The 22,593-nt window shown below is 34.1% G+C and overlaps 1 protein-coding gene across 2 annotated transcripts; it reads right to left on the bottom strand.

Moving 5' to 3' along the window:
* Positions 1–3,514: 3,514 nt before the first annotated feature.
* On the bottom strand, positions 3,515–22,589 carry LOC137399394 (transmembrane protein 26-like). Of its 2 annotated transcripts, none has more exons than XM_068085483.1 (9): positions 22,422–22,589; positions 21,209–21,349; positions 20,933–21,069; positions 20,558–20,650; positions 19,018–19,223; positions 12,152–12,344; positions 9,056–9,174; positions 7,770–7,917; positions 3,515–4,295 (listed from the first exon to the last, which is right to left on the bottom strand). In XM_068085483.1, the coding sequence occupies exons 3-9, from the start codon at positions 20,939–20,941 to the stop codon at positions 3,999–4,001; spliced, it is 1,065 nt and encodes a 354-aa protein (XP_067941584.1). In that variant the 5' UTR covers positions 20,942–21,069; positions 21,209–21,349; positions 22,422–22,589; the 3' UTR covers positions 3,515–3,998. The 2 variants fall into 2 exon arrangements, with proteins under 2 accessions (XP_067941584.1, XP_067941583.1); XM_068085482.1 differs by having other exon boundaries at positions 21,216–21,349.
* Between the last annotated feature and the right edge of the window lie 4 nt (positions 22,590–22,593).

Below are 22,593 nucleotides of genomic sequence, written 5' to 3'. Positions count from 1 at the left end.
AGAGCCCTCAATCTATGGATTCAATTGAAAAACTTTGAAAATGTCTAAAAGGGCATGCATTAGTTTTGGTGAATTTAAGTATGGTTTGAAAAAGTCTTTAAAAAACATTTCAAATTTTATTCTAATTATTTTTATTTCTCTAAACTTAATCTAAAAATATTATGAAAGCAATAGTTCATAAGTTCTAGTAAAGTATGTTGTTATACGTTTCGTCACTTAAAAACTCCATTCTATTGAGAGAGAGACTATGTTTTCTACTTACACCATGCGTATGTTGACAAAACTATCACAGTAAGACTTACAGTATTTTGATACCGAAGTATTCTCTAAGTATGACAACCAATTTGCTGTAAAACAAAAGAGCTTCTTGTATACTATTGGCTATTGAAAATTAATATAGACCTCCGAATAGCGTTTCAATAATTGCATTGAAAATAGCAATAGATTGTTCTATTGTCAAATTGAAAGTTGCAACAATATAACATGACTCCACTAAAGTTTGTTCTATATTTAGTTTCTGCATTGTGCCTACATTTATATGAAATGACTACAGTAAGAGAATGATACTCTTGTTTTTATATAAACAGTAGAATACATAGGAACGCTGAGAGTGTACTAGGCAGTTTGATCTTTAAATTCTAGAACTATGTTGATATCATGATATCATCATTGCTTTGCACTCATATATGCACTTAGTTACACAGTCTTTAGTATTCCCTCTCGTGGGAGGAAGGGTAGGACTTAAGTGCATATTTCAACCTAAATACACCTTCAAACAAGGTAACTTTACTGTCTAGGAGCAAAGTAGTGGGCATATTTATACTTGGCAGGTGGTCTGACGGTGAACAGCATGTTCCTTGTTGATCAGTTGTTATTAACTTCGTTGGATGTACTGGACCCACAAGTTTCTTAATTCACCAGTTTCAGCTTCACCAGCTTTCGACAAACCCATTTTTCATTGAAAAACAGAATATGCTCTTTCTTGCATTCAAAACATACGTATGTTTTACTGGTGCACAAAATGAAAAGTGAATTAACATCACTATGTTTGAACAACACAATCAATACAATGCATGAGCTCACAACAAATTACATATCTTTTAATGAAAACATGATCTCGCAAATCAGTGGGACTTCTGCTGTTGCCTTTGACAGACCTTCACTGAACCCTGAGACTGACTGACTTAAGATTTGGTCGAACTAGGTTCAAAACCACTGTTTTATAAAATTTCATCTGAAATCGGCATAAGTTAGTTTCCGGGGTGAGTTATGTATGAGGCCAGTTTTTCTTACAATAAATTATTATCATTCATAAACAGTTTAATTACTCTAGAAAACATGGCGTGATGAGAAAAATTTGTGTACACATGATCAGTTACTGCCAAAGAGTTTGCTGTTATTCTTGCCGGTTCATCAATCAACTGTGTTAAATTGAAGGATTACATTATTTGCTTTTCCGATTGGATCCGGTCTTTCGATACGACAAGTTTAACAATCATTTATTGCTAAAGTGAAACTAGTGAGAAGATTGTGGTAAAAAAATGAACCAGTTGTTACAAAGTGCCGTAGAATAACAAATTTGAAGGTTCGGTGCTCATATATTGTTGTCACCAACAGGCAAAATGTGATGCAGCTCTTGGATCAATAAACTTAGCAGAGTATGAAAAGAGAATTGATCGGGGGTTACTGGGTAACACAGTGTTTCCAGCAACACTAGCCCAATATTATATAAACAAAGCATAGCTTATTACTTCTAATATGACAACAGTCAAACAGTGGCTAATACAATACAGTTGTTAGGCGAGTAGGTGGCCTTCGGGGTAATTATAGATACAGGGATCAACTCAGGAAACATTATAGAATCTGGCACCATTTAATGAGATTATGATGTCTGTCCATATTCAGATCAAATTATAGATGACTAACTAACCGCGTTTATGATGATCAGGCTTGAAAGCAAACAAGTATTAAAAATGATGCCGCCAGCGTTTCATGCTCTACTTGAGGACAGCAGATTATGATGAAGTCGATAAACTAAAACCTGAATATTAATGTTATTAACAAAATCCATTCTCAAAACATCATTTAGGTAGCTACATAGTATATAATAAGTTTTCTAAGAAAGATTTACGGCCTTGAAAAATTCTACAGCAGCTCCAACTTGACTAGTTAGTGGTGATGTGACAAGAAGTTTGAATATGTAAAATGTATTGTTTGTACATATGAAAAATTGAGCTAATCTTTGGTCAAGAAGCATTTTAGATCAGAGGACGATTACATCAGTTACTGAAAAACCCTTTAAATTTAATTTTGGCTATCGTTAGCTACCTAAACTTATCAATGTCATTAAACCTTTAGTCGCATAATAAAATGAACTACGGTTTAAAAAAACTTTGTTGTGACGTGGGTATATCTTAGAAAATAGTCTGTCATACAGCCGGTTTATTAGAAAAGGTTGCAGGCCAGTCTATTTTGTGGTCAGTGGATAGGCTGACCTACCAACTCTTAAAATATGCTGTTGCGCAGACTATTTCACTTCTGTATATAACTCTTGTATTATTAGTTATAGAAATCGTCCAGCCTACCAACTATCCTACCACCTATCACCTCGCATAATCAACGATGAACCCAACAATATTAGCCTTAGGAATTTCCTGTTCTGTCACCATTTATAATTCATAGTTTAATAGATTTTCCTTTGAATATGCTGGCAGGTCATTAGTTTTTATAATTATTTTTGAAATTAAAAAGTTTAGCAAAGTTGCACGTATCTTGCAGAATAAATGGAACTCTATTTATACAACGGCTGAAGGAGATCTTAATTTCAGTAGACAATGTGCTCACAAATTTAATTGTTGACATAGCTACCAATTTGCTGACAACGACATTGCTGGTAACACAGTGTACCTGAAAAGGAGCAATGGGTGAGCTTATTGACGTGTTGTAGGATGAGTTGTTTAATTTACATGCAGTCTACGTGGACAAGTAGTGTCAGCAGATTAATGCGTGTCAGCAGATAGTCATTTATTCTTCTTTGACAATAACACAATGCAACGCTGCTAAAAATTTATGTGAATATTATGTCTGTCTAGTGTGCTGGGAGAGCTTTTCAGTAGTGTCAATAATGCTCAGGGAATAGCTATCTGTTATCTATTATATAAATCCCATGCAGTCGGTTCGATTCGTGCAGGCACTTGAGCATAAGACAGTTAAGACGAGTGTTGTGAGTTTGACTCCCATAAGACGCAGCTCTTTTTTCAACCTCCATCCATGGCTTGAAAGGAACACGGCACTTATCATAGTAAAAACTAAATGTACAAATAAGTCCAGAGCGCATTACATAACATACATACAATGCCATCAAACCCTATAATGGCTAAAGAAACACAATAGAACATAATTGCTAAACATGATACAATCAGTGCGAGTGGTTGTGAGGCGCCCCAATAAATTACAAATCGGTCGGAGAACGGTAATGTCATTGCTCCTGAAATTGCTCAAACAATGTTATAAATTCTAAATATATAATATTATATTATTTATAACTGATAATGCTACATTACTTGAAATATAAATTCTAAATAATACAACACAGGTTACAACATGTGTACAGGCGTTAAAATAATCCAAAGTTATGGTTTTTTGAATACAAATATTTGACAATATAACATTATATAAAAATACGTATTATAATTTTCCTAAGGGTTTTAAAGCTGATCTGGTATGATTGGTGACTGAGATAATTCCAATAACATATAGACTTTTATTTGCACAATGTACAAAAGCAGCATTTTGCCATGTCTTTATAAACTAAGCAAAATTTCATAGATTTCAATTTCGAAATAGTTTAACGTTCAAAAAATGGATAATGTTACAATGGCTGAATACAAACTCTGCAAAAAGCAGTTTACTGCTGAATAAAAACTTATGGCTTCATTTTAGCAGCCTGATTTCTGTCTGGCTAAAAGTGGTGCTAAGAGGCGATCTCACTATCATACTCAGCGTCTTATATGGGTCAGTCGCCTTGTGTTCGTTCTATTAAAGCGGTTTTTGTCTTCTTTCCTCATTTCATGAAAGAGAGAATAAATCCTGTTGACATCGAGCAAGAGAACAAGGATGTTTTTGCCTATGAAGAAATAACTATTGTAGCTGCGTACTCCAAAGTTGCTCATACAAGTGAGACGAAGTAGTAGAAATGAGAGGTCATCAAGGCAGAGGAGAGTGAAGAGAGACCACATTTCTGACTTGAAGCACATTGAGCCTTTCTCATTGATAGCAGTGGAGACAATTCCAAACTACAACAAATAGTGTTAAGTATGCAATGACAAAACTTTTGTATTTGTCTCAATTTAATTCAATTTCAATTCAACTTAATTTCAATTTTAATCAATATTGATACCTTTAAAATTTTGGCAGCGCTTTTAATACATTTTCTGCTGTCTCAAGATCGCATATGTAACACTATAAATAAAGTGATGATGAATGTGTATTGATAATAAGGTTTCAAATTTGATTTTATAACAACATGAACATAATTTGTTCTATCGAAGTTCCGATCAATCAAACAAATGATAACCGAAAAAAGCTTTCAATTTTACTGAAGAAGTTTTTGTACTTTATTACTTGAGTATTCAGCCTAAAGATTCCTAAACAAACAGTTTTACTGCTAAACTACAGAATATCATAATCATTCGAGTAAAATAGCGCTTTTCTTGTCAAATTAGAACATCTACCAGTGAAATTCACTTTCCCAAATCATGTTTGAAAAAAAAATTCATTTAATTTCAGGAAGAAAAGCTAATTTAAATTGAATTTTATATTCTCATGAAGTACGACAACTACTGCAAAATGCACCATAAAAATCATAAATCATTGGCGAAGGCTCCAGTGTACAATAGTTTGGCTATCGAGGTGCAGAGCCTATTTGGTAAACAATGAGCAGTGTGTGTGTGTGCGCGTGTGTGTATGTGTTTTATTTCATCAATTAGTAGAAATATAACATTAAGCAAAAATAAAGATATAGTTATAATATTGATTAGGTTGAACAAAATAATGAAGCTTAGTTCCTATTGTTAAGGCGTGATGAGGCCCACATGCGCAGTAGCACTGCAGCTAGTCGAGGCGCTGGGCCCACAGGAATTCCCAAATTTAAACAGCAGGTCTTCCCTCCAGGAATCTAAGTTTAACAAATGGCTTTTCATATTTACTCTAAAACTAGTAAATGCAGAGGTTTTACGTAAGTCTATTGGAAGACTGTTCTATTGTGATGGTACACGGTATTCGATTGTTTTTTGACCTGAAGCAGTATAAAATAATAGTAAAGGTAGATTGATTTATAAAATTCTAGTGTTATAATGTGAATCCTTCTTGGTTTTTATCTCTTGAATAAAATTTTGAATGAGCTATCAAGAGAATTTTATACTGATGAAGTTTGTCAACAGGCAACACAGAGAGCTGAGCAAACAGGGACCGAGATAAGTTAGCAGTGATTTATTAAACATTATGCACATTAGACGCTTTTATGATATTAGTATTTTTTTAAATAACAAAATGGAGCATTTCTCCAGGACTCAAAACAGTAACTAGTTTTTGAGTTAATAAACGCGTTTTGTATATTAGTTTCATAATACTTCTTGGTAAAAATTTAGAACATCTACTAATCAGGCCTGACATAGATCCTATCTGCTTATTTAATTTATTGATGTGTGTCTCCCATATCAGGATACTCACATCAATCTATGTGAGTTACATGAGGGTGTAGCTTACATGGATAAAAAATCACTGCAATTTAAAGGAAAAAGAAAAAAGACAGCCCAACTATGTACGTGCATACTGGACATCATTGACAGCGGCGCAGATTTATTTAGTACAGCTTCAAGATCATCCTAAATAGATTAGTGTTTTATTTCTCTGGATGTCAGAAGACAGCTGATTCTGTGCCTCTGAGGCTTGGTATGGCTATGCAGCTTTATGGAAAACACTAGCTGTGCTACCCGGCGTTGCCCGGGTAATAAAAAAGTCTGGACAGAAAATTGCTTTGTATTTAACATATAAAAACATTTCCCTTTCTAACTTTCAAACTACATATCATGAGAGAGTTTTTTGAGTCGCTGAAATAAATTAAGAGAAAAATAAAAACAACTGTAAAAGTTTTAAAACTTTTTCAAACAACTGTAACTTTCAAGCTACTAGCCTGGCACATTGCCAATGGAAAATTGCAGTAAGCTAGGCTTCTAATGATGGTAAGCCATGACATTGCATCAGCATTGTTGTTCAGCTACAGCTATTCTAATAATAGCTATAGCCGGAATGCAGACAGACAAACGGACATACTTTGAGAAATATATATACAGATTTTCTGCTATTTTAGCTACGATGCATTTGGTTTATGGCGAAAATTGTTCTAAGAAATGGCACATGTTGCCCGCTTTATGGATAAGCTTACACAAAATTTTGGTTGATTTTATCAGAAAGTATGGATATTTTACTACCATTTGCGATTGTTTTTTATGTTTGAGGAAATCTGACTGCCAGGATGTTTCATGACTAAAACTGAGTCCGGTTAAAACGCTTATCAAGAGAAAATGCGATTATGATATCTATAGTTGCAGAGACCAATAAAATGGAGACTTGTAACGTTGCAACTCAAACGCAATAGCCGATATCAACTATTGCAACGATAGCAACTAGGGACGTCGTTTTGCATCTATTTTTTCGGAGCAGTTTATCTGCGGTCAATTTTTGTCAATTTTAATCATGAAAAATACCGGCGGTCGATCACCTCCAATATCGAAAACAATCGCAAATGGTAGAAAAATAAGTTGATAAACTGCATGGTCAGTAAAACTTTGCTAAATCATTCTATGTATTATAAAGCCTACCTGCAGTATTGATATGAAGCCTACCTGCAGTAATGATATAAAGCCTACCTGCAGCAGTGATATAAAACCTACATGCAGCAGTGATATAAAGCCTACCTGCAGTAGTGATATAAAGCCTACCTGCAGTAGTGATATAAAGCCTACCTGCAGTAGTGATATAAAGCCTACCTGCAGTAGTGATATAAAGCCTACCTGCAGCAGTGATATAAAACCTACATGCAGCAGTGATATAAAGCCTACCTGCAGTAGTGATATAAAGCCTACCTGCAGTAGTGATATAAAGCCTACCTGCAGTAGTGATATAAAGCCTACCTGCAGTAGTGATATAAAGCCTACCTGCAGTAGTGATATAAAGCCTACCTGCAGTAGTGATATAAAGCCTACCTGCAGTAGTGATATAAAGCCTACCTGCAGTAGTGATATAAAGCCTACCTGCAGCAGTGATATAAAACCTACATGCAGCAGTGATATAAAGCCTACCTGCAGTAGTGATATAAAGCCTACCTGCAGTAGTGATATAAAGCCTACCTGCAGTAGTGATATAAAGCCTACCTGCAGTATTGATATGAAGCCTACCTGCAGTAGTGATATAAAGCCTACCTGCAGCAGTGATATAAAGCCTACCTGCAGTAGTGATATAAAGCCTACCTGCAGTAGTATTATAAAGCCTACCTGCAGTAGAGATATAAAGCCTACCTGCAGTAGTGATATAAAGCCTATTTGCAGCAGTGATATAAAGCCTACCTGCAGCAGTGATATAAAGCCTGCCTGCAGTAGTGATATATAGCCTACCTGCAGTAGTGATATAAAGCCTACCTGCAGTAGTGATATAAAGCCTACCTGCAGTAGTGATATGAAGCCTACCTGCAGCAGTGATATAAAGCCTACCTGCAGTAGTGATCCAGTCCACACAAAAAGAACGGCACAAACCAACTCAAATCTCTTTATCACTTCATCTTCCTTAAGCAACTCAAACAGCTCAAGGATATCGGCAGCAACTGCAATGTTGACTAGAAGCAGCTGAGCCTTCTGATCACTGTAAAAGAATCTCATATCAGAGCATATATTTTCTCACATCAGAGCATAATATTTTCGCTAGCAGAAGAGTTACCCTCGACTCCAAAAATATTATACAAAATGATTTGAGTGCTCTTATCAAACAAGGTTATGTGAATTTTTTAAGAAAACGGTTCTGCATTAAATTGTTGAATGATTTATAGTTAAAATATGAAATATAAAGTTGAATAATAATATGAATATATTATATATGTAAAACAAATAATATGAATATATTCTACATATAAAACAAATAATATGAATATATTATATATATAAAACAAATAATATGAATATATTATATATAAAACAAATAATATGAATATATTGTATATATAAAACAAATAATATGAATATATTATATATATGAAACAAATAATATGAAGTTGATGAATAGATAGAAGAGTTTATACTGTTTCATGAGAATAAGATAAACTATATTTTATGTTGTGTAATAGCAAAAGATGATGTTTAGGGTGCGTGACAAGTAGGTAGAACAAACTATTAACATCAGATCAATTTAGCAATGGTCGCTTATAATGCTTGCTGACAAAAACTGAAAAGGTTTGATTGGCTATATTAAAGATGAACTTACACAAAAGTTCCGTAGATTTTATCAAAAATTAGTAGGAAATTTTCTATCATTTAAAATTATTTTTGGTGTTTGAGGTGATCTGATGGCCAGGATGTTTCAAGATTAAAATCAACAAAACTTCATTACAATTAAAGTGCTCAAAAGTAAAATATGTGCGCAATGAAGTCACTAGTTGCTATCATTGCCATAGTTGATACCGGCTATTGTCTTGAAGTTGCAGAATTCCATGTCTCTATTCTGTTAGTCTCTTTGCAACTATTGATGTCAAATCATAATTTCGCTTGATCAGAGCGTTTTAACCACGATCATGTTTTATCAATTTTAATCTTGAAACATCTTGGCAATAAGACCACCTCAAACATCAAAAATAATTTGAACTGATAAAAAAATACTACTAATATTTGATAAAACTAACCAAAATTTTGTGTATTTTCATCTTCAAACGCTACAATAACCAATAAAACCAGCTCAAACAACTGTAAAAATGACAAATGAATAATAGAAACCTTCGGTTCCTACTTACTTTGTAAGTGACTTGGGTTTAGGCAAAAGCCACCTGCCAATAACAAGTACGAACAGTAGAGCCTGCACCATTTGTGGGACACATTCTTGGCACACGCATGAGTCATGAGCTTTGCGAGCCTAAAAACCATATTATGTATAGTTGTTAGATATGTATTGTCATATTATGATGCAAAGGGTAAAAATAATTTATTCCCTCTCCTTATTTATACATGTAATAAAATATTTATATGGTTGACATTATTGAAATGATTGTGCTCACTTAATTATGTATAGTTGTTGTCATTGTTAAAAAGTTTCTTTACGAAACTGGAAAAAACTCTTTGATCTTTTCTGAGTGTGTGTTATCTCAGGGCAGTAAACAGAGCGTATGTCTGTTACACGAGAAAACCTCCTGAGATTATTAAAATCAATTCTTTGATTCAGGAGATGGTCAGGATTACTACAAACACGTTTAAAACGATTTGCATAAACAGCAAAAATAAAATCGTTCAACAGAGGTAGTGAAAGCAAAGCTAGTTTATTCCCATGGCACATGTCAGGGTAAATGATTTTTGATGCACTACATTGAATCTGCTCTAGTCTTTCTGTACATGTAGATGGTAAGATTGTGTGCCAAGCGGATGCACTATACAACAGTAAAGACCTGATCTTACATGTATAAAATGTTTTCAAGTCGTAATGCAAAAGTGTTATATCATATTATAACACAGTAACTTAATGTTTAGTTTTTCTGCAGTGGTGTTATGTCATATTATAACACAATGTAATAGAATGCATATTGTGACAAAACAATATAAGGTCATAGTAACACTGCAGCTGAGTTAATTTTGCTTCATGCAAACTCTGGCTAATAAGTCTATGTTGTTTTTTATCCATATAAATCTTAAAGTCCGAGTGTTGTGTGTATGTCCAGATATAGGGGTTAAAATCTAGCTACTGAAAATTCACATCCCAGCGGATTAAAACTTCAAACCACCAGTCCACACAAGACAACAATTTAACCCATTAGGCCACAAAAGATGCAATGGATTCTCTGGGCATCTAGTCATTACATTAGTTAAAATACTCATAACGACTCTGTGTTATGCGTAACGTCACTAAAGTTTGCTCTCACGGCTCTTATCAGTAAGTTTAGCAATACGGATACTAACTTACTCAAATTAGCCAATGACAACTACATTACCTTCCACTGTTTATAAGCTGTTTTTAATACCCGTGCTACGCTAAGCATTCAACTAGTTTGGCATAAATGTAAGTTTAATTTATCACAAAATAGTTTTCAAGGCGCACCGTCATATAAGCTATTTGTAAGCTGTTTTGTATTACCCTGCAAGACTGGGCATTCCTCTAGTTCATTAATAATACTAAAAATACAGAGTCTGGACTAAATGAAAACTGTTTGCTTCAATGATTTCAATATCAATACAAGAATGGCACATTGCAAATCATCAAAAAATGCCTAATCTATAAAAATGCTACTTATCTATAATTTAGCTTCATGCAGTTACGAAATTTTGTAAGCCAGAATCTACCTGTTTTGATTGACAATACTTAGTCGAAAATGTTGACTATTTTCATATGATGGCTGTTTTACACTCCATATTTTTCCATGCATGAATTGACAACTCCAGCGTCGCTCTGACACTACCTGAAACTTTTTTTATAAGCAAAAATATTAAGCAACTTTAGGGCCTAAATTAATTGACATCTACTAGCAAAACGAAACACAATTTCATAACGTATTGTTACTTCCATTCACTAAGTCAAGTCATACATGTATACGCAATGCCGTTAGTTGTCTTCTCTATACACAAACAACTCTGCCTTAGGTACTAGAATACATATACATGTACAAGAGACGAGAATGTTACTTAGAAACTAGAGATTCAAAGTTAGTTACTCAAACTGACCAACTAATGATTTTGGTAAAGCATTTTTCATGTGTGTTAGTATGCTAGCTTATCATTTGATCTTTTAGATCACACCCTTTTGAAGACTTGAACTCGAGTAGTTTGTTAACATTATTATTATACATTATTATAAGGTGATTAGTGTAGATTAGTAATTAGTAATTAGTGTAGAGCAGTTAATAGTTTGGCAGTTAACATTTTAACAATTACACTGAGCAGAAAAGGCTGGTCAGTTTTAGTAAGAGTTCACCATCCAACTTATTGCACTCATAACTAAATAAATCACTAATAATAATAACTAATAAACAACGGACAAATAAAAATTTAGCATTGGATTTTTTTTTTACACTTCTTACTATTTTGCAACCAAAACTTTTGGTTGTTTGTTGTAAATCGACTGCTTTAATCTTTCCGATGAGTTTCTAAAATTCTTGTTTCAATGTTTTACTGTTTGATCCGAATCTTTTTATTGCTAAGCAAGCAAAGATGCTCAAAAATGTCTGATTTCCCAATTGTTAAAAGGAGCAAAAAGCTCAATAAATTTTATTTCGTGCCTGTTTAAAACATCTTTAATAAAAAGTTATTGATAAGTTATTGATCCATAATATTGATATGTGAAATATTATGGATAATATGTTTATTTCTAGCTTGTGCCTTAAAGATAAAATTACACAAAATTTTAGTAGATTTTATCAGAAAGTGTCGGTATTTTTCAGTCATTTTTAATCGTTTTTGATGTTTGAGGTGATCTGACAGCCAGGATGTTTCAAGATAAAATTGATAAACTTGATCAGGATTGTCAGGATGTTTCAAAATTAAAATATACAAAACTCGATCGCGATTAAAACGCTCAGAAGAAAATATATACAAAATGACGTCACTAGTTGTTATCATTGTGATAGCTGATATTAGCTATTGCTTCAAATTGCAGAGTTACGCGTCTATATTCTGTCAGTTTCTTTACAACTTTTATAAACATCATAATCACACTTTCTCTTGATATGAGCATTTTAACCGCGATAATCTTTTGGTTAATTTGAATCTTGAACCATCCTGGCAGTCAGACCACATCAAACATAAAAAACAATCGTGAATGGTAAAAAAATATTGATGGTTTTTAATAAAATTTACCAAGAACATTGTGTAAGTACATACTAACATAGGTTCAGCTGATTTTCACTTACCAGCTCAGTGATCGAGTCAACAGAAATATTTTTTGTAAACTGTGAAACTAATTCTCCAACATCCTCACATCCCTCCACATATATGGAAGCATTGCTAGTTTGAAAGTGCTGATAGCGCTGCTGAATTTCTACCTGTATGATCCAAATGGGAGGTACGGAACAGAGCAAGAAACTGAAAATGCTTGGTGTTGCCCTGCAACAGACATGACAGCAAACAGGCTTAGTTATTCTTCGTATACGCTCATACGTAATTAAAAGAAGAATATTCAGTATTAAACCACAATTTAACAAATCTAAGACAAAATAATTATTCTAAACAAAATAAGATTGAGCTAATAAATTTTAAAGATTAAAATGTTGAATGCATTACAAGTTAATCGAATCTTTGGCTACTGGTTTGTGAATGCATGATCTATTGAGATTATGTCTAAAGTTCAACATGACTAGTTTGAATGCAAAATAATAAATTATCCATCACTTACTTCCTCAAATTTTGTATATTTCACTTGGTATATACAATATTAATACTTGGTTAAAACTTGCCACAACAAAATCTAGCTTGTCAACTCTAAAGCAAATTTTAATATTCTTATAGTAAAATAGTAATTAATCCAATTTGTTATTACTATAGCAACACCACTGTTGCCATAACGAGAAAGTTTTATCGAACATCAAGTCGTGCGTTGTACAGGCAAAAAATATGAAGCCTTTTAGCGCTGTATAGCTTTGTTCAACCTTTATTTAGCTCAATAAATTGACAAAAATGGTCGAAAATGCAAAGCCACATAACCTTTTACAATACACGGTTCTCGGCGAGCCACACATTTTGTAAGTGAATGTATATGTTAGTCCGCAGAAATGCTGCTCACTGTGCGCGTTTCCTCATTTTTGGTTAATTTTGTTCAAAGTTTGTATGCATTGTATTTTGCCAAGTTGATAAAAAAATTTGGTTTCAGAGCACTTACTGGTTCCTGAGGACCAGCATCTTAAACACCCATATAATTAGAAACAAAAGAACGCTCTTTTGCGTGCAACTGTCCTCAACGTTCACAGGTTGTTGTCCGTGAAACAGTGTAGTAATTTGTATTGAAATTCTATTGTAGTACCGCTGGCTATCCGATTAAAAATGGAAGAAAATCTTGGCAGTGCTGGACTTAATGCTAGTTAATATTATCAAACATTTTTTATGATAAATGCTCTATTTACATTAACATAAATAGAAGAAGTTGGGTAGAGATTAAGGCATTGTGATGATTTCAGCGCTGACATATATACATGTCTTCAACTATGCTAGTCACTTCAGTGTAGTTTCCAAATGTGGCAGAAGCTGTTAGGGTGGTAACTTACTTTGTGAGATCAACTCACTATTTTCTACATAAGATTATTACAGTTATTCCAAATGCTAATTTTCGCATACATTGCATTACCGGCGCAATTAAAAATTAAATTAAATAAATAGTCCTTTTCATATAGTACTTACTAATGTTGAAACAAACTAATTCAACAAACTATAATTTGACTCGAAGACCGTAAGCAAGTAGCTGTCATATTGCGCACTCAGTTTAGTTCCATCTAAAATTTAAGCACCTGTTTTATAAACTTTATGCATAGACCTTTATAGCGAATTGTGCGCACTGTATTTGAATAATTTTTAATCAAAGCATAAAGCTATTAATTAAAAAGGGAAAAGCTGGTTTTAAACTAATCAAATTTTTTTGTTATGTTCCAAGCCTACAAAAAAGCAATATCTTGTTGATATAGCCTGAGTGTTAATAAAGTTTTCTGTATTGATAAGTAGGTAAGTGATGAATCTATATTACTCTATATTACTAAATACCCCGCTGTCATTGTGCAAGTGTGTTCATGCGTGCGGGTGTGTAAATGCTGTGTGTTTTCACATTTTCTGACAGATCTCATCCAAACTTTACAAGCTTATGCTCTACGTCTTCTGCTAGGTCCCTAACATATTTGGTTTTAAAACTATATCAAGTTCTAGTAAACCTTTTAACCCTTAAACAAAAAATGTAGGTAAAGAAAGAGAAACCTATAGATAACCTATAGAAACCGATAGAAACCACAGATTGCACATGCGTGCTAGGCACAAATTATCGCCTCAAAATAGTAGTACAAATTCTATCGCAATTAATCTAGCCGATACTTAGTTGTTATAATACAAATTTACAAACAAATAAAAGTATTTTAAAAAGGTCTATCAAAAAGTGTAACCACGCAGGCTGACACGAGTTTGACATGCTAGGACAAGTCTCTTATAATGATATCATCGGTTTCAGTATGAAAAGGGTTACACAACCACCTGCTGGATATCTTATTGAAAATCACAGGCATCACAGGGTTTACCGCTAGTTTAATATAGATGCTCATGATATATACATGACTTTTTAACTCCTGTTTCAACTCTACATATATATAATAGGCTAGGCAATAGTTACTTGGAAACAAATTTATTATTTATGACATACATATGAGTTAAGTTTAACTCCATTTGTTCTGCCACAATTCCCCATGTGGTATCATGAAGCGTGGTTGAAGAATGATTGATTGTTTAGTTTATGCTATTTAAAAAGTTTGGGTTCCACTAACCCATCATGGCATATACTTTCTATGATCTACTTTTTAATTAGAGATGCTTTTACTCAAAGTATTATATTAGTGTACATGTAGATCAACAACAAAAATTTGAGCCAAGTTTCATCCATTCTTTTAGTAGAGAAAATTATTTTATTTTAAAGTGTATATACAATCGCTCAGAGATGGAGTGTTTATGTCTGCTTAAGGCTGATTCACACTATATCGCCGTATCTCGGCGTCGATGCCACAATACTTTGGTGATCACCGATAATAACCATACGATGTTCACACTATCACAAACTCATCCGCATCTGCATCAGGAAATACTCTGTGACATTTACCTTTTTAAATTTTCGCAAAGAAACCTGTTTTCACATGTGGGAATCAAAAACTAGTCCCGCAGCGACCATCATAAACGGATATGAATAAATCAAGCTATCCACGACCGCGAATTATCATTGCCGAAATGTTCACATTTGAAAGGCGGTCGTCGATGCTTGGCGAAGCAACGAAAAAGTTTGACAGCAACAAACTTTCTCGACGTGTTCGTGATGCCTTGTCAATGCCATCAATTCACAGTTCACATAATCGACAATGAACCCCAAAAGGGAAACCCTGACAAACGCTGGCATAGTGTGAACCGGCCTTTAGTTAACCACAAGCAGAGGCCGTGCGTGTTTCTTAAGAGCATCGTTGCACAAACATTGGCTCTGGACATGTCTGAGCCCAATGGCAAGAGAACCTCAATGACTGGAGACATGCCCAGTTGCAGAGTGCAATTTAAGTTTGGATGCCATTCCTATTACCACCAATGGCCACTTTTTTGGAAATTGAATCTCAACATACTGTCGACAGATATTATATAAATTTTTAAAACAAAGTCTAGAAGGCCACCTTGGTGAAATTCATTCTTGTGGAAGACAAGTTCAGCATGAACCTTACTGACATTAATTACAGTCTACATTCAGTTTAATATCATTTGGTCGACTGTTGCTGTAGATTACTTAATTGGTCGACTGTGGCTGTAGATTACTTATTTGGTCGACTGTTGCTGTAGATTACTTATTTGGTCGACTGTTGCTGTAGATTACTTATTTGGTTGACTGTTGCTGTAGACTACTTATTTGGTCGACTGTTGCTGTAGATTACTTGTTGATTACATGCATCGTTGCAGAGAGCAATTTATGGTTGAATGCCATTCCTATCACCATGAGTGACCTCTGATGGAAATTGAACCCCGAGCTAATGTTTGCAGGTCAGGCATGCTAGTTCACCATGTCTGGTTTTACTGCAACCAGATGCTGCTTTTTGAGAGCATTGTTCCATAGACATTGGCTCAAAAACTGTTATGTTCTTATCATGCTAAAACTTAGGTTTTTTTTTCTAAAAACAAATACATTTGTTTTATCTTTTGTTGTGTTTATAGAGGTATTGTGAGAAAATAATAATAATAATAATCTATGTATATATAAATCTCAAAGTGTGTGTCTGTGTGTATGTGTTTCAGTTTAACCAGCTACTAAAATTTAGAAATGAAATATATGTTTCATGCCGGATTTGATCCCAAAAACTCCCATTCTTCAGGCAAATATCGTAACCATTAAGCTACCCAAGATCCATTGACTTCCAAGGCGATAGATATGAGCCGCTGTGCAGATTAAAATAGGCATAGCATACTGTGTTACGCAAAGTGACATAAGCTTGCTCTCACGGCTCAAATTAGTAAGCTTAGCAACATGGTTAGTAGCGTACCCAAATTAGTCTTTGGCAATCTGCCAAGCTAATGAAAAGTGGTGGAAACTACATCACCTGCCACTGTTTATATGCTGTTTTTTAATACTCGTGCAAAACCAGACATTCAGCTAGTAATATTATAATTATAATAGTGATCTGGTTAAACCTAAACCAACATTACACATATTTAAGTATTTCTTTTTACTTTGTATATATCAAGTTAGTATATAAAGTATTGTTATACGTTGTTGGAAAATATATTTAGTCACTTAATATACTTTAGGACTCTTTCTAAATACCATGCCATGTGAGGATATAGGCGGAGTTGACAGGCCTGAGCCCGGTGGCAAGGAAACCTTGATGACTGGATATATTCCCTGCTGCAGAGAGCAAGTTAAAGCCGGATGCCACCGGTGACCCGGTGGCACCGGGTTGTTACCACCGGTGACCCGGTGGTAACAACATTGAAATTTTTCAGAAAGTTGAACCCCCAACCTGGTGTTTGCGAGCAGGCATTTTAGACCACTAGACTATGGCTGCTAGGAAGAGAATTTTAAATGCTACATGTCTAACCATTTATTTGATTTTATTGACCAACTTTTCTCCTTCTTACGGTTCTTGTATGGCATAATTTTAAAAACATTTCTGTTTGAAATGATATTATTGCCAATCAAGTAATAAGAAAAGTAAAAACCAGTTGTTTATACATATTTGCAATATTTGTAAGGAAGAACCATTAAAATGAAATGTGCAAGCATGGGAAATTGAAGTAGTTTGGACCCTTGCCAAACAAGGCTGATGGGAGCACTGCACGTATCCATCAATTCAGTGCATCATAAACAGGAAGACCTCGAATCCAGATTTGAGGTAATTACTAAGTGATTTGAAATCCTTAGGTTTTCACCACAATTTTTTTTTAAATTTTAAAAGTTGCTCAAATGGTTATGGGATTTTTAGTCATCATCAAATTTTTCTCACTAATAAAAAATAATAAAAATGACTAACGACATTAGACTAACAATGTCTAGACCAGAACTAACAAAATTCCTCAAATCTAAACAAATACTTTATTCCGCCTAGGTCCACAAGTGGCATGACACCGATGTCAGTCGGACACCTGTTATAGCCAAACTGCTAATAAGTATGCAAACTTGCTATGTAACTAGTAGCTATGTAGCTATATCTTAAGTGCAAGTAAAAATACTAATATATCGTAAACTTTAATCTTTGTGCAGTTTAAAGTAACGAAATATCTGGTAATCAGCTTAGATATCTATATTATAAAATTAAATTGTAGCAGATTCCGCATTATATACAATTAAAACCTTTGGTACTATATTAATGCTTCAGTATAATAATAGTAAATTTCCTTAAGGTTTTTACTGGTATTATCTTTGATTTTAAATGTAATGCATTCTTAAAATAATACATTCTCAATGTAAAGAATTTTTAATGTAATACATTTTTAACATAATGCATTCTTGATGTAATGCATTTTAATGTAATGCATTCTTAATGTAGTGCATTCTTAATATGCTGCATTTTCAACACAATGCATTATTAACGTAATGCATTCTTGATATAATGCATTTTTAAAGTATTGCATTTTTAATGTAATGCATTTTTAACATAATGCATTTTCAATGTAATGTTATTCTTTACCTAATGCATTCTTAGCATAATGCATTCTTAATGTATTGCATTTTTAGCATAATGCATTTCTAATGTAATGCATTCTTGATGTAATCCATTGGCAATATTGTTTCTCATTAATAGAAAGAAAAACTCAAAAAATTGTAGTCTTAAATGTGCCATACTAACACAAGTTCATTTCTTGTGAACTTGGTTTCTATATTGGCCACACAGCCCAGCAGGGGTCTCACATAGCGTACCACTGAGGAGTGTGACGTGACAGCTTATATTCCCATAAAGCCGCATTACCAATGATTTCATCTTTTGATTGCTATATAAACTCAAAGTTTGTGTTGCAATCAAACCAGTCTGCAATGAGAAGCTGTTTTCAAAACTATGTTTTGAAAAACAGTCGTTTTCTACAGAAGATGGATGCTTGGAGTCGCTGTCTCATATTAACCACAAGACCCGAGCATCGTCCTCATAAAAAAATGCTGACCTTGACCTGAACATTGCAGGTAGGGAAAGTTTGTAGTCTTTGGCTTTTTATAAAAGTAACCCAACTCATCACCCAACTCCGTTATTAAATGCTAGCAGTTACCTGTGGCACTCGCAAGTAATTTCTAGCAGTTGCCGGCGGCACTTGCAGAATTAGTTTCCTCACGTAACCGATAGTTCAAAAAGTCTGTGGATAATGCTTGCGCCTATGTGGCAACCATACGGCCTATGTGGGAACCATATGGCCTATGTGGGAACCATACGGCCTATTTGGGAACCACATGGCTTATGTGGGAACCATACGGCTTATGTGGGAACCATACGTTTTCAAGTTCAGTTACAGCAACCCAGATGAACATCACTACATATCTTAGGTGTAGATTAGATGAGTTTACTAAACATTATGTACAAACCACTTCCACTCGGTATTCTTTCGATACTTGAACATAATGACAACTTCGAGAATGACGAGGACATACGGTGCCACCAACAGAAGTCTCACATTGCTTTCTCCAACAGCACCAACAGCGGTGATAGCCGTGCAGTAGATGGCGACAGCAACAAAAATGATTCGTGCTGTCAGTGCTCCAATCAGGTTTCTCGATCGATAGACGAATGACTAAAAGTGCATATTCAGTAAACAGCTGAGAGCTGCCAAGTCTGTAGTAGATGATTTGGATATTACGACCATATTGATGAATTATACAGCAAATTCCATCTTTGACCTACTCTAGTTTAATCAACAAAATACGTTTGATCACCGTCGACAATCATTAATCTGGTTAATTTCTACATTAATCATAGCCTTAAATATCTGAACAAGTATGTGACAAGGATGGATCACGCCTTAATCAAAGCAATGTATAGTATTATAAAACCACGAACTATATTCCTTGCAACCAAAAACTTTCGCTAAAATCTATGCCTGTATAAAAGTCCATATATTTTATAGTAAATTTAATTTAGTTTCACAATTTAATTCACATCGTAATCACAATTTAATTGTGATTTCTGTTCACAAATAGAAATGAAGAAATACATAGGCCTATATAGATATACAAAATGTATCAATGAAATGTTATTGAAATATTGTATATTGAAATATTGTTCCAAGCTCTTTTATTGAATAGATAAAATAAATTGCCAATAAAATACTATATATATATTTGTATATAATAGATTTTGACAATCAAAATTGCAAATTCAAAGCCTGATTTGGCTTGGCACATTTCATGCAACTATTATCAAACTAATTTGAGAGTTTCGGGTCTAAAAATACAGTAACGGCGCATCTTAGGCCGGTACAACGCGCACACAACGCATGTGCAGCGGACATACAAGGCACTTGCAATGCACAAACATTGTGAATACAACGCCAACACCAGTAATTAACAACGCATTCACCACAACGTGTCACTGTTAACACATTAATATTATTAATAATATTAATGTGTAATAGTAATAGTAGTAATAATATTATATTATTATTCAATATTCTATTCATATTTATAGTATGTTAATAAAAAAGGTCTAAAACATTACACAAAGTATTCTATTTATTTTCTATTGACTGTGGTATGTGCGTTGTGATGATAGTGTATGCGCATTGTATCCACGATGTTTGTACGTTGCTAGTGCCTTGTATGTGCGTTGCGCATGCGTTGTATGCGCGTTGTATGCACGTTGTACCAGCCTAAGATGCACCATTACCAAACTTACAGGCATACGTGTTTAAAGTAAGCTATTTTCGATTCATAAGAAATAACAAACACTGTATTCATCAGTTTATCAAACACTTTATGCATTCAAGGACAAATGTTATGACTGAATCAGGTTCTAGTGCAAGCTGTTAGGTTCTTAAAAAATGACAGAACTTTAATCAGCCGCATGCAACAAAATATTTGAACTAAACAATGAGATATGCAAGTCCTAAAATTTAATAGCTTTACAAACCTTTAATTTGTCGTACTTGCTTTTTGATCGCTTGCCATCTTCTACTTTAACCAATGCCGTTTCGTGTTCCTCAATAGTGGTATCCTCCATTTTCTAAAAACATATGAACTAGCTAATTTTACATACAAAGCTCCGTAGCTTGATATCTGAAATGCAGCGCTTTCGCTCTATCCACTCATTTACTGTGTGTTATCGCTAGCAACGATTCCCAAGTGATCAAAAGCTTTTTACAACTTCCTCCCAGGAGGCATTTCAAAGGGTATTCACACAAGGTCCATATCTTCAGTTAATCAATAGGATGTCGAGTTTTTTAAGCATTCTGCATTAGCAGTGACCAATGGGAATGTAAGTCAAAAGTTTTGTTTCAAAACTCACCGTGTCCATGCTGTCTCTCAAGCAAATGGCTTCACCGCGGTCAAACGTTCAAAACAGTTTAATCAGGTTTCTTGTATTTATAGTCCTCCGCTTCCCTGATAGAGTTCAAACTTTCTCCTTTCTTCATAAGCAAAAATCTAACAACACATTTATCAATAACAAGCTGGTAGCCTGCATAGCCTATGATCTTTAGACTTTCTACTCTTCCTCAACTTGTCAAGCATATAATGCCTCTAGAAAGTGCATACTATAAATCACAGGCTAGCAATTGCTTACCGCTTACCTTAGAAGGCATGAATGTGATGAGAAAAACTCTGCTGGTATGGTTTGAGGCAAACAGACTCGCTTTGATGCTTATGAGCTGCTAGGAATGCTTGTCAGGGATCTAATAAGGATATCTTTAGTAGCACCGGCTTACTGAAGATTATATAAATTTATAAGTTATATAAACTGAAGGCGAATAGTATGACAACATAAAGCAACCACATGCAACACCTGGAAGGCACTTTGAAATGAATTTATCACTCGAGCTTATATAGATTTATGGCAACATTAAGGTTGTCAGTTATGATTCTGTAACCTATAAGCATACCTTGAAGAAGATACAAATTTGTTTTGTTAAAAGTTTTATAAAATTGTAGTCGTTTTGTCACTTTGCATCTGAGATCAACTTGTTTCTCTATATCTGAACAAAATTTCAGTGTCTCTTAAAACCTACACGTAGTTGCTCTAAACATCTTTGAATCAATTGAAGTATTATAAAATGCCTTAAAACATCTAATGCAATTACAATAATGCATAGCGAGAACTTTTTACTACAAAAACCTCAACTAAAAGCTACTTTTTCCCATTTCAAAGTGCAACAATTATGGCACACAATAAAATGCTATTCACTTTTTCTTTTAGTGATGGTGTGATATATTATTGCTGATATATTATTGCTGAACTCATTAAGTATCTAAAAGTAAGCCATGCACATAATAGGTTTTGTTGTGTCTATAAATTCGAGTTGTAGCCTAAAAATGCAAAACAATTTTATGCAAAATATTGCTGGAGATCAGCAAATTGTTTGCAGTTCGTCCTTTGATACAACTAAAAATATTTTTCACATTACACAGGGCTATGAAATCTGCTGCCAATAAATTCCTGGGAGCATACTGAAAAACTGTGACCATAAAATTTCATAATGAGTTGAATTCAGATAATAATATAATTTTAAGATAATAATCCAATGCTAACAAATAATAAATTTCCGAGACTATTGCCCTTTCATACATCTATAAAGGGTGCTTCACTAAATATTGAAATAGGCCTATTGTATGCTGTTCTGCATCTACAGAGGGTGAAGAAAAAGTTTAGATTAAACCATGATAGTTTTTATATCCAGATTGAAATGGCATGAAGGCTTCCATTTCAAAACACAAACAAAAGCAGAACAAACGTTTATGCAAAGAAAACATGGAAATGAATAAAGTATATAAAAACTTACACTTAGTTCCCAGCAAGACTGCAGAATATGATGATATACTCTCTTATATATGAAACGAAGAGCTACATCTTTGCTGTGTTTGTAACGTACATGAAGTTGTGGTATTTGATAAAATTTCTCATAGCATAAAAAATGTCTGACAGCTGGCTGTGTTCAGCTGACCTGGTTACTG

The sequence above is a fragment of the Watersipora subatra genome, chromosome 7, assembly GCF_963576615.1.
Source record: "Watersipora subatra chromosome 7, tzWatSuba1.1, whole genome shotgun sequence".
NCBI classification, from domain to species: domain Eukaryota; kingdom Metazoa; phylum Bryozoa; class Gymnolaemata; order Cheilostomatida; family Watersiporidae; genus Watersipora; species Watersipora subatra.
The sequence above is the reverse complement of the archived record's forward strand: the minus strand, read 5'-3'. Positions and strand labels throughout refer to the sequence as shown.